Source organism: Nicotiana sylvestris, chromosome 3 (assembly GCF_000393655.2).
Source record: "Nicotiana sylvestris chromosome 3, ASM39365v2, whole genome shotgun sequence".
NCBI lineage: Eukaryota > Viridiplantae > Streptophyta > Magnoliopsida > Solanales > Solanaceae > Nicotiana > Nicotiana sylvestris.
Genome location: NC_091059.1, coordinates 158158656 through 158172150, shown reverse-complemented (window position 1 = coordinate 158172150; position 13495 = coordinate 158158656). Strand labels below are relative to the sequence as shown.

Below are 13495 nucleotides of genomic sequence, written 5' to 3'. Positions count from 1 at the left end.
TTTCGGCATTTTCCGATTGATAGGTGAGATTTTGATATAGAGGTCAGAATGAAATTCCGAGAGTTGCAGTAGCTTCGTTGTGTCATTTGGGATGTGTGTTCAAAATTTCAGGTCATTTGGACGAGATTTGAGAGACTTTTTTATCGAAAGTATAATTTAAGAGTTCTTGGAGTTCTTAGGCTTGAATCCTATGTTAAATTGGTGATTTGATATTGTTGTGAGCGTTCCGAAGTTTTGAACAAGTTTGAACGATGTCATGGGATGTGTTGGTACAATTGGTTTGAAGTTCGGGGTAGGTTCCAGGATGTTTTAGGCCGAAAATCATAGCTGTAGCAGGTCCAGAAGGGTTGCAGGCCTCGGAACCCACCCGCGCGGTCCGCACAAAATGAAGTACGTCCGCAGTATGTGCTGTGTGGACCGCAGAAAAAGAAGTGCGTCTGCGGTAGGTGCTGTGCGGACCGCATAAATTGCAGTGCGGCCGCAGTGAGAATATTTCACTGGTCCTACTTCGCAAGCTCATATCATTTGATCTACAAAGAATTTTGAGATGAATCAAAAACGGAAATTGTAGATCTTTGAATCTAGTTTTCAGAAACATATTATAATACCATTTGACATCTGTAGCGGAAGTTATGGCCAAAAGACTAAAGCCTGTCACTGCAGATGAAAACCTGTGCGGCCGCAGTCGTTTTTGTGCGGACTGCACTAGTTTTGTGCGGACCACAATCGTTTTTGTGCGGTCCGAAGAGGTGGAAATCCGTGGGGGTACTCTATAAATACGAGTTTTTGGGTTTTATTTAATATTTTGATCTAGAGAGCCCGAATTTTGGCGAGTTTTCGAAGGTTTTTCAAGAAATTCATCGGGGTAAGTGATCTAACTCAGATTTGCTATAGTACATAAATCTATCATTGAATTCATCATTTAATTCGTGATTTGGTATGGAATTTGGGAAGAAAATTTGTAGAATCTTCCAAAAATATAAAATGATGATTTGAAGGACCAAATGGTATCAGAATTGGATAATTTTAGTATGGTTAGACTCGTGAGGGTATAAGGATTCTGAAAATGTAAATTTTACCCGATTTCGAGATGTTGGCTCGGGGCTTGGGTTTTGGTAATCTCGGGAATTGTGTCATATTTTGATTTTTTTCGCTTGGGCTTTGTTCCCTTAGCATATTTTGACGTCCACATTCTGATTTTGGATACATTCGACGCGCGTGGAGACCGACTTAAGGGGCAAAGGCGTCGCGAGCTAGAGATTTAGTCGGTTCGAGGTGAGTAATGATTGTAAATGATGCTCTGAGGGTTTGAAATCCCGGATTGCACATCGTAGTGCTATATTGAGGTGAGGCACACGCTTGATGACGAGCGTGGGGTCGTTCACTATTGGGGATTGTGACTTGGTCCGTCCCGATTGATGATTTTACCGCGTATTTGACTGAAACTTGTTTGCTTTCATCAGCTTTGGGCTGATTGCCATAATTGGGCTTCGTGCCGACAATTTGAACCCTTCAGGGATTTTTATTACCATTTTCTCACTGTTTGACTTATTACTTGAACTCAGTCCCGTTATTTTCCACTGTTTTACTACTCAGCCAATTTTACTCAATTTTGAGACTTAAATGATATTTTAAATGATGTTTTCGGCTGAGAAATACTATTTTACTATTTCCCGAGGGGCTTGTGAGTATTTTTGACTGAGTAAGGCCGAGGGCCTAGTTGTAAGGAAACACTAATACTGATTGAGGCCGAGGGCCTGATATATGTACGCCACAAGATGGCTTGTTGATATTGTTTATTAGGCTGAGGGCCTGAGATATATACGCCACGAGGTGGCTTGACTGATATGAGGCCGAGGGCCTAGATTTGATGCCACGAGATGGCTTGATATTGCGCTTGGGCAGTAAGGGACCCCTCCCGGAGTCTGTACACCCCAGTGAGCGCGAGTACCCATTATGATGTGAGAGATAGCCCGAGGGGCTGATATTGTTCTATGTGATAGCCCGAGGGGCTGGTATTGTTCTATGTGATTGTCCGAGGGGCTGGTATTGTTCTATGTGATTGCCCGAGAGGCTGATACTATTATATGTGACTGCCTGAGAGGCTTGTATTGTTCTAAGATATTGCCCGAGGGGCAGAGTTGTTGACATTGTGCCCGAGGGGAGAACCTTTATTTTTTTATCTTTCATATTTACTTGTCATTTTACCTGTTAAACTATGGTATTTGTGCTCGAGGGGTGAATTTCTGTGCTTCTTTGCACTAACTATTTTGCATTCATTTGCGTAACCATTGAAAAAGCCATTTTCAAAGAAGTTTAAACTAAGGTAAGATATTTTTAGAGATTTTTACAACTTTACTGCTTTCTTACTGGTTTTAAACTGCTTCTATACAGCATCTTGGTGTACTTTACGTGATTTCTTGCCTTCAATTTTTATTTACATTTGTTACTCACTGAGTTGGAGTACTCACTTTACTCCCTGCACCTTGTGTGCAGATTTTGGTATTTATACACCCGGTTGCGGGTTTTGGCTGATCGGAGGCAGAGTCATCAGAGTTTAGCAAGGTAGCTGCCGACGTTCGCAACACTTCTTTTCTCTCTCTTCATTTCAATAGATTGTATTTGTACACTCCAGGCTTTCAGTTGTATTTATACCTTAGTAGATGCTCGTGACTTGTGACACCCTGGTTAGGGTTGTGTTGGGTTGTATATCCGCTACTCATTATCATTAATTCATGATTAGACTGCTTCTATATTTGTTTAACTGTTTTAAAAAGTGAATTGGGTTTAATTGGCTGGTCTTGTCTTCATGAGAGGCTCCATCACAACCGGGTTCGGGGTTAGGGTGGTGACACAACCGGGACCCTTTTAACCTCTAAGTAGCTCCATAAGACCTCCCTAGGAACCCTATCGTACGCTTTCTCTAGATCGATAAACACCATGTGGAGATCCTTCTTCTTATATCTGTATTGTTCCACCATCCTCCTAATAAGGTGAATAGCTTCTGTGGTAGATCGCCCAGGCATGAACCCGAATTGGTTGTCTAAAATAGACACCGTCCTTCGCACTCTCATTTCTACACTCTCTCCCAGACTTTCATGGTATGACTCAGTAATTTGATACCCATATAGTTGTTACAGCTCTGTATATCGCCTTTGTTCTTATACAACGGAACCATTGTACTCCACTTCCACTCTTCAGACATCCTATTAGTCTTGAATATAACATTAAACAACCCAGTAAGCCATTCCAAACCTACTCCACCCACACAACTCCAAAGTTCAACTGGAATTTCGTCTGGCATGGTAGCTTTGCCCCTCCTCATCTTACGCATTGCCTCCATGACCTCATCGACCTCAATGTCCCTACAATAACTTAAATACAAATGCGATGTAAATTAGTAGGCTAATTTACTAATTTAAACACTAGGCGTGGATAAATTATTTTCTTATTAATAAAATTAACCCCATTTGAAGAGATCAGAACCAAAACATCGAGCACCTTAACATCAATTAATTTTATCATTTTAGGAAGGCCTCATTGAAGTCTGAATATACTTATTATGTCTTATTTTAACGGAGAAGAGTAACACTATTCATTACTGTCAGTGAGTAAAAAAATAGTTAGGATAATAACCTGATGCCTGTAGAAATATAGTTAGGAGGATAACCTGATGCCTTTTCTAGCCATTGAATTGAAACTATTTGGTACATTTAATGGCCCCATTTCTTCTTTGAATAGTGTTAGTATCCCACTATTACGAGTCTGTTAATAGAAGAAGGGCATAATAGTCATTTTAGAGGGAAAGTTAGTTAGGCGGTTAGGCAATGTTAGTTAGGAGAGGGAGCTAACAGCCAGTTAGAAATCAGTTAGAAGAGAAGCTCGATTATAGGATATAAGGGAAGAAGCTTAGTGTAATAGCTATTTAGATTTTACTCAATAACATCTCTCTCTCTCTTAATCTCTGCATTCCTAATTCTCTTCTAAGAACAAGTTAGTTGTAGATTGTTCAAGAGCTATTCTTTCAAGTGGCTCTTTAGGTTTATAATTTTGTACTTAATTTTATTAAGTACGTAACATTGGTATCAGAGCCACGGTCTTGGGTGAAGCGAGGCCGGAGACGACAACCAGAAACGGCAAAGTCCGACGGGAATTGGATGAGCTCCGCGAGCAAATTCGTTCCACGACAGAGAAACATGATGAGCAGGTTCGAGCGATGGGGGAAAGGCAAGAAGATGTGTTGGGTGAAATTCATCAATTGATTGCGGCGATGACAACCAACCCTAGGGGGGTCGCCGGAGCTTTGGTAGAAAATGGGGGAAATCATGGGCATGGTAACAATAATCTGTTTGGAATGAGGTATTCTAGGGTGGACTTTCCTAAATTTAGGGGGTGTTGATTTGGAGGGATGTATTTACAGGTGTGAGCAATTCTTTGAGGCTAACGGAACGATGGAGGAATCTAGGATACACTTAGCTGCCATTAATTTAGAAGGTCGGGCGTTACAGTGGCACAAAGCTTTGATGAAAGCCAGAGTGGGCATGATGCCTAACTGGAATGACTATGTGCGAGCCCTATAGCTGAGATTTGATGAAAATTTCTATGATGATCCAATGGCTGAGTTAGGCATTGAAATAAACAGGGACATTGCAGGAATTCTTGGACAAGTTTGATGGGATGATAAATCAAGTGGAGTTGACTGAGGAGTACTCGATTAGTTTCTTCTTGAAGTAGAGGAGGAAGTGGAATAATGACAATTGGAGGATAATGTAGAGGAAGAGAATTATGAAGAATTTGCCTTACAACCCCAAATGTCTATCCATGCTTTGGATGGTACAGTAGATTATAGAACTATGAGGATGAGAGGAGGGATTAAAGGTAATACGGTGTATGTTTTGGTTGATTTGGGGTCGACACACAACTTCATGGACTTAACCATAGCCAAGAAGTTGGGGTATAAGTTGGATACTATTCCTACCTTTTCAGTGGCTGTTGTAAATGGTAGCAAAGTGCATAGTTCTTGTCACGACCCATTTTCTGAACAAGTCATGACCGACACCCGATCATTAAACTTGACCGAGCGAACCATCTGTGCTTATCAAATCTATAATAACTTCAAACTTTATAATCAACCAGGTAATACTTTAACCAAATACTTTTAATTAATTTAAATATCTAAAATAAATCAACTCCAAACTTTATTCGTAATAACCACTGAAATACTGCTAAGTTATTATCAAAAATATTTGAATCTTAACCCACCGACTGTGTCTATGAAGCCTCTACCGTTAAACTGGCGCACTGCTCAAGACATGAGATGGACCCACTCGTTCTCCAAGTAAACAAAGAAATATAACTACATAAATATGACTCAAAGGAATACTCCATAAACAAAAGCGGAGCTCACCAATAACACCGGAAGAGAGGGAAGTCCTAAAGTGTAACCTACTTGCCTGCAAAACTGGTTCCTACTTTGTACCACAGACTAACGTAGGTTCCCAAAAGTGAACATTAATATCATCCATTGTACTCAATGAGTCTCAACGACAGGGGACGAAACTTTAATACTAAATACATTACGAGCAAAAGATTCTAAATGCATAGAAAACATAAAGCTTCTAAGAACATTGCATAATAGCAGTTTATGAATATTCTAAAAGAAATTCTTTTCTTTTTTTTTTCTTATAAAAAAAATACTTCACTTTATACTTTGGGAGTTTCCACTATCCTGACTTATTTCTGTCTTAGTCACCGTGTGATCTGTACGGGTTCGATCCCAACCTGATCGAATAGAGCCAATCCACGAGGTGCCAATCGCTTCATGGTTCTCAGTGCTTGTAAGCACGTGATTTTTGCCCTATGAGAGAATTACTCCCAAAAAATCCAAAATAAAACAATTTTCCTTTGTGTGCAATTTTAGAATTTTTGTAGCATTTTTGATAATTATTTGTATTTCTGTCTGTGCGTGTTTATTGGTTAAATTAATAAAAAATTACAAAAATATGTCGCATTTGCATTTAGTATTTATTTAAGTTTGTTTTACAAAATCATAAAAATAATGTACGTTGCATTTTTAGCATTTAACGTCTAAATTGTGTGACTTTTATAGTTAATTGCTATTTAAATGTGCGATAATTGTTATTTGGACAGATTTTTGAAGTTATAACAGATTTTGAATCAGGGCAGTAACAGTAGTTTTAGGGGTAATACGAGAATTAACCAATTTCAGATTATTTAATTATGGTGAGGGACAAGACATAATGATAAAAGTAAAAAGAAAAAGGTTAATGATGATGTCTTCTTTTGACCATTCAAAAAGAGGAAATAGTGGGGCCCACGTTGACTACTTTTACTAAAGTAAAAATTAGAAATAGTGTAGGTAATAATAAAAGGTTAAAAGTTATACATAGTAGAAGAATATTGGGGTAAAAGTAAAAAAAAAGAGGTAAAAAAGGGTAGTAAGAATAGTTTAAAGTAAAAAAGGGGAAAGAGGTAAAAGGGGGTCTTGCTTTGTATATAAGGGGGGATGAGGGGATTGAATTTAGGGAGGAGATTTTGGAAGAATTTTGAGAGATAGAATTTTGGGAGAGAAATTTCAAAACTAAAGGAGAGAACAAAAACTGAAAAAAAATCTTCTACTTTCCTTCATTGTTTGAAATCAGCATTAATTGTTGTTGTTTCATCGAAGCTTGAAGTTTCTTTTTTTTTGGGATTACTACTCCACCGGTTTGCAAACTCTATTCCTGGGTTGTTACTGTTGCTGGGCTGTTGTTGTTGTGCTGTATTGTTACTACTGCTGCTGATTCTCATCTTCATCTTCTTTTATTTCCAATACCATGTACACGACTGTAATACTAGCTATTACAAGATAATAATGTGGAAGCATGAATACATATGAAGAATGGAATTTTGAAGTTTTGATTTCGCTTTTTCTTTCTTCCTTTTATTGATTGTATTTAGGCTATTTCATGTATTACTGAATAATAATTGGAATAAGAGAAAATAACATAAGTTAGTCTTTAATGAATCGGCTCGGCAAAACGGGTTAACTCGCTAGTTATGAAGGTTTTAAGATTATCAACAATAGGTTAATCGTAAACAAGTAGCTAAATTTAGCTAAGGCATGAATTTGAACTAAATTTCGTGAATTAGGCATTAAGGCATGATTTGAGTTCAAACAAGATTAGAAGAATGTTTAAGTTTAATAAACTTTCTAATAAGCTTTAGTAATTATGGTTAAATCTAGTTTCAAATGGTTATGAATAATTAATCTCAATAGTTTTTTATAACAATGCGAGTTTTAATCTAGCTATATTTGATTCTTTTGAATATTAGTTGTCGAATTTTATTTTTATTTATAATTTCATTTTTTTTTGTAAAATTCCTTTTCATCAATATTTGTATTAATCTAGCAATTAGTATGCCATGCTTTCTTAAATAAAAAAAAGGCTCGTAATTAATTAGGATTTTCTTTCTTTATTTTAGAGACTAATTTTAATAGAAAAAATGTAGTCGCTTTAGGATTTGTCCATTTAAAATAAATGAGATGAGCCTCGCCTAGTAAAATGTATAGATTGCGGGGCCCTCACAAATGTATGCATTAATTACTTAGAACATCGGAGTTGGCCGTCTAGAGAAATTTTACGGCCTTTCCCAAAACAACAATACGCTAGTCGTTCTAGGCGCGTCTTTAACAAATCATTTTCTTAAATATGGGTGTGCATTTATGTAACCCAAATCCAAATCTCAACGGAGTCGAAATGTGTCGATAACCATGGGTGCATTGATTGCGACGTGGTCTGAAATACGTTTTCACAATGTTGCAATTCTAAAAAAATAATAATAATGACAAAAGCGGTTAAGAGTTAAAATTTGCACATGAGCTCATAATTGTATAAAATCAGATAAACAAGCCGAATATGACAGTTGAGCGACCGTGCTAGAACCACAGAACTCAGGAATGCCTAACACCTTCTCCCGGGTTAACAGAATTCCTTATCCGAATTTCTGGTTCGCGGACTGTAATACAGAGTCATTCTTTTCCTCGATTCGGGATTAAATTAGTGACTTGGGACACCCTAAATCTCCCAAGTGGCGACTCTGAAATAAACAAACAAATCCTATTTCGATTGTCCCTTAACTGGAAAAACTCCTTCACCCCTCGCGGGGGCGGAAAAAGGAGGTGTGACAGTGCTCATATATCTTACCTTAGCATGTCTAAGTAAATTCTCAGCAACAAGACCCTCGGCTCGTGTGCTCCCTACTTTGGCCCAAGTATTTTCAGGAAGTCAACGCCTTGGTCAGGACACTCAGCTTGGACGATGAACCCTTCTCTGAATAGAGGATACTCCAAAAAAACTTATCTTTCTATAACTTCTTTTGTGATTTTTTAAGTCTAAATCTTGTTTGAAAGTGATCTATCAGTATTCATAATAATATTCTTGAGTGTATGCATAGCATAAACATGAAATAAAATTACTCAAAGTATTTCTAAAAGTTCTATCTAACTCTTGAAACTTTAACATGTAAGATCATATAATAAAGCATAAAAATATAAAAATAGACGATTATATTTCTCGAGTAAAATATATAAGCTTTAACTAGAATATACTTAGTTAACATGTATTCACTCGTTCCAATTAAGCACATGTTGACTCTTTAAAGTATTTTATCAAATACTTTGTGGATGTGTTTTTGTGAGTAGAACCACTTAGTAAAGGGTTATATCCACTCACCTCAAAACTCCTCGAGCCAACACGTAAGTCCCATTCAAATTTATACCCGTCAAATAATTGATTCTACAACAACCAGTGCATTTTAATTAATTTTAACGTGAAACACCTAAACATGAAATTTACTGTTAATATAGAGAAAGAAGAGAATTAACTATCCAATTCTTATAATGTACGATAATTGACAATAGAGAATTTTATATACCTAAGTTCAAGAATTAGTGATATGTAAAGAACCCTATAAAGAACCCTAAAACTTTCCGTGTAATTTCGTGTCTGCCTCTGTTCGTATAAGGCTTTAAGCCATTTTGTTTTGCGTGAGTAAACAGAATGAGAGGCATTTTATTTTGTAATGCCTTTTGTTTAATTCTTTTCCTTCCACGGCCCTTTATGGGCTAACGCTGTCACGCCTTCTTTTATTTGTTTGCCATTATTTCTTAACTTACCTAGTATTTAATTATACATACTTTTAATAATTAATAACATTAAAATTATTAATATTTCCCTAATCATTTATCCAATTATTTATAAATAGAGAAGTAACTCAAAATCAATCACAAGGGTTTAAGTCTGTAATAGAAGCATAATTTAAGGGGGAAAATTAAATTTTATATTTAGCGTGTCTTGAAACTTTTATAAATTTGAGGAGTGTTACAATCTTCCCTCTTTAAAAACATTCGTCCTCGAATGTTGCTAGGGCCTTATTCTCAAGCTAATAATCACTCCTTGAATCCTTGAACTTCTTAAGTTTTCTTAGCACTACTAAGGGACTCAAAATTTTTGCTAACTCCCTAAATTTTCAAAACTTTCGGCAGAGTCTCCCTTGTAAATTGGACTATTCAAAAGAAATCCCTGCCATCAATACCACAACTACACCAACAAAAACCAAATATACCATAACAGGCCCTTCATAGGCACCATACACAACTCATAAATTAACTATTCACTCTCCGGCAAGGAGGTACACCAATAACAAACCAAAATTTAAAGCACAATACTTCAGCAAATGTAAATCACTTTAATGAATTTAATGTACTCTGGATTGGTACTGGATTATTTAATAACTAAATATACTCTAACAGAAACTAAATTACTTCAACAAAAAAGTGTAATCTCGCAAGGACATAAACACATGTTAACTTGTACTTAATAAATGAAATATAAATGCCAAGCCAAACCTAGGTTCACAGACCTTGTCCCTCAAATAAATAAAGATACTTCTTCCTCATATCTTCCTCGACATCCCACGTAGCCTCTTTTGAATCATGATTACTCCATAAAACTTTTACCAATGCTATATCTTTTGTTCTCAGCTTTCTTACTTGCCTGTCAAGAATTTCTATAGGTATCTCTTCATAAGTCAAACCTTCTTTAATTTCTATGGTATCGGCAGGCATTATATGCGACTCATCATGAATGTACTTTATTAATATAGATACATGAAAGACAGGATGAACAGAGGACAATTCAACAGGCAATGCTAGTTCATAAGCCACTTTTTTCTTCTTTTCTATAATCTCATAAGGTCCGATAAACCTAGGACTAAGTTTTCCTTTATTACCAAACCTCATAACCCTTTTATTGGTGAAACTTTCAAAAATACCTTGTCAACAACCATGAACTCTAAGTCAGGATGCCTCTTATCAGAATAGGACTTTTGACGACTCTGAGTTATTTTCAGTCTTTCTCTGATTAGATGGACTTTCTCTAAGTCCTCACAAACAAACTCTGGACCAATCAACGGCACCTGTGCTTGTTCAAATCAACCCACTGGATACCTACATCTTCGCCCATATAATGCTTCATAAGGAGCCATACTAATGCTGGCCTGATAGCCGTTATTGTAAGCAAATTCTATAAGTGGCAAGTGATCATCCCAATTACCTCCAAAATCTGTAACACATGCTCACAACATATCTTCGAGAGTTTGAATGGTCCTTTCTGTTTGACCAACGGTCTGTGGATGAAAAGCAATGCTCAAGTTGACATTGGTACCTAATCCTTTTTGAAATGCCTACCAGAAATGCGTCGTAAACTAAGGGCCTCTGTCAGATATGGTTGAAACTGGAGTACCATGCAATCAGACTATTTCTTTGATGTACAACTGCGTATACTGCTCTGCGGAATTTATCGTCTTCACTAGTAGGAAATGAGCGAACTTTGTCAATCGGTATACAATAACCCAAATTAAATCATGCTTACAGTATGTGCGAGGCAGACCTACTACGAAATCCATATTAATCATCTCCCATTTCAATTGTGGCATCTCTATGTCTTGAGCTAGTCCACCAGGCCTATGATTCTCGGCTTTGACTTGCTGGAAATTCAAACATTTGGCCACATGATATACTACTTGCTTCTTCATGCCTTTCCACCAATACAACTCTTTCAAGTCCAAATACATTTTGGTAGCACCTGGGTGGATAGAGTACCTCGAACTGTGAGCTTCTTCCATTTTGGCCTTCCTAAGACCATCTACATCAGACACACATAACCAATCATTCAACTTCAAAATTCCATCACTTCCTAGAGTGAAAGTAATGATTTCTTTGTTTCTAACTCCTTCTTTTAACTTCACTAAGTACGGATCTTCGTCTTGCTTAGCCTTACCATGTGTAACTAGAGAGGATTACGCTAAGGCATAAGCAGTTATACCTCCTTCTTCGGTCTTATCCAATCTAATTCCATCATTTGCCAGTTTTTGAGTTTCTCGACCTAAAGTTTGCCTTTGTACTGCAAGATGGGCCAAGACGCCCATTGACTTCCTACTAAGTGCATCTGCTACCATATTAGCTTTGCCCATGTGATAAAGAATATTGATGTCTAATCCGTCAATAGCTCGAGCCACCTCCTCTGTCTCAAATTTAACTCTTTATATTTGAAAATGTACGGGAGGCTTTTATGATCTGTAAACACTTCAGAATACTCGCCATAAAGGTAGTGTCGCCATATCTTTAATGCAAACACCACTACTGTAAGCTCCAAGTCATGTGTGAGGTAGTTCTTTTCATGATTCTTTAACTGCGGGAAGCATAAACAATAACTTTTCCATTTTGCACAAGAGCACAACCGAGACCAACTCTGGAGGCATCACAATACACTGTAAACCCACTCGAACCTGTCGGTAAGGTTAACACAGGTGCAGTGGTCAACCTTTTCTTTAACTCTTGAAAAATTTGCTCATAAGCGTCTGACACTGGAACTTAATTGCTTTCTGAGTCAACTCAGTTAATGGGGCTACAAGTGAGAAAATTCCCTCTACAAACCTTCTATAGTAGCCAGCTAATCCCAAGAAACTCCTGATTTCGGTTGGCATTGTTTGCCTTGGCCAGTTCTTAACTGCTTGTGTCTTCTGAGGGTCTACTTTTATGCCTTCACTAGATACCACATGGCCTAAGAATGCCACTGACTGTAACCAAAACTCACATTTTGCATAAAGCTCATTCTTCTTCAAGGTCTGCAAGGCTATCCTGAGGTGTTCTGCATGATATTCCTTGCTCTTAGAGTATATCAAAATATCATCTATAAACACGTTAATAAAGGTATCAAGGAATGGCTTGAAAACTCTGTTCATGAAGTCCATGAATGCAACTGGAGCATTTGTCAACCCAAAGGACATCACTAGAAATTCATAGTGCCCGTAGCAAGTTCTAAAGGTTGTTTTAGATATATCCTCTTCTCTTATTCTCAACTGATGGTACCCCGACCTCAAGTCTATCTTTGAAAAGTACTTTGCACCCTGAAGTTGATCAAATAAATCATCAATTATTGGCAGTGGGTACTTGTTCTTAATGGTAACTTTATTCAACTGCCGATAATCGACGCACATTCTGAGAGACCCATCTTTCTTCTTGACAAATAGGACCAGGGCACCCCATGGTAAAATAGTCAGGCTGATGAAGCCCTTGTCAAGAATGTCTTTCAACTGTTCTCTCAACTCATTAAGTTCTGCCGGAGCCATCCTATAAAGAGGTATAGATATGGGCTGAGTGCTTGACATGAGATCGATGCCAAAGTCTATGATTCTTTCAGGAGGAAGTCATCTGGGAAAACTTCTAGAAATTCTCTAACAACTGGCACAGACTGAAGAGCTGGTGGTTCTGATTCTGGATTAATAATGTGAGCCAATTAGGCAAGGCACCCCTTACTGATCATTCGTTGTGCCTTAAGGTAAGAAATAAACTTGCCTACAAGCAATGCTGAACTACCCTTCCAGTCTAAGACTTCTTCATTTGGAAATTGGAACCTCACTATCTTGGCACGACAATCTAACATGGGATAGCAGGAAGACAACCAATTCATACCCATGATTACATCGAAATCAACTATTTCTAACTCTTTGATATCGGCCTCGGTGTTTGCGACCTTGGATGGAAACTATACAACCTCCATAGACTCTTGTGGCTTCCACTAACTCTCCAACTGGAGTATATACTAGGAATAACTCACTAAGTTGTTCAGATTCTAGCACAAGGTTAATTGCAAAGTATGGAGTCAAATACGAAAACGATGAACCTAGATCAATTATGGCATAAGCATTATGTGAGAAACTATAAGTATATCTGTAATAACTTTTGCAGATGCCTCTATACTCTGACGATCAAGTGTAGCAAACAAACCGGGTTGTCCCCCTCCCTGAGTAACTTGATCTGCACTGCTGCCTGCCCCATGGCCGATTTGATTATGAGAACTACGAGCCTGAGGTGGTGTAACTGTAGTAGCTAGGGAACTAGAAGGACGAGTTTATCCCCCACTGAAATTAC

The 13495-nt window shown here is 37.6% G+C and overlaps 1 protein-coding gene across 1 annotated transcript; it reads right to left on the bottom strand.

Moving 5' to 3' along the window:
• Positions 1-9916: 9916 nt before the first annotated feature.
• LOC138888235 (uncharacterized) lies at positions 9917-12693 on the bottom strand. The gene is made up of 6 exons (XM_070170062.1): positions 12515-12693; positions 11999-12298; positions 11388-11602; positions 10935-11207; positions 10515-10625; positions 9917-10335 (listed from the first exon to the last, which is right to left on the bottom strand). The coding sequence occupies exons 1-6, from the start codon at positions 12691-12693 to the stop codon at positions 9917-9919; spliced, it is 1497 nt and encodes a 498-aa protein (XP_070026163.1).
• Between the last annotated feature and the right edge of the window lie 802 nt (positions 12694-13495).

What these genes read in the sequence shown, in the direction of transcription:
- LOC138888235 (XM_070170062.1), bottom strand. Translation starts at nt 12,693, where the DNA reads ATGGCTCCGGCAGAACTTAATGAGTTGAGAGAACAGTTGAAAGACATT. An exon ending in AAAGTTACCATTAAGAACAA is followed by an intron (nt 12,299 to 12,514) that starts GTACCCACTGCC and finishes CTTCATGAACAG; the next exon opens with AGTTTTCAAGCCATTCCTTG. An exon ending in AGGTCTGCCTCGCACATACT is followed by an intron (nt 10,626 to 10,934) that starts GTAAGCATGATT and finishes CATGTGTTACAG; the next exon opens with ATTTTGGAGGTAATTGGGAT.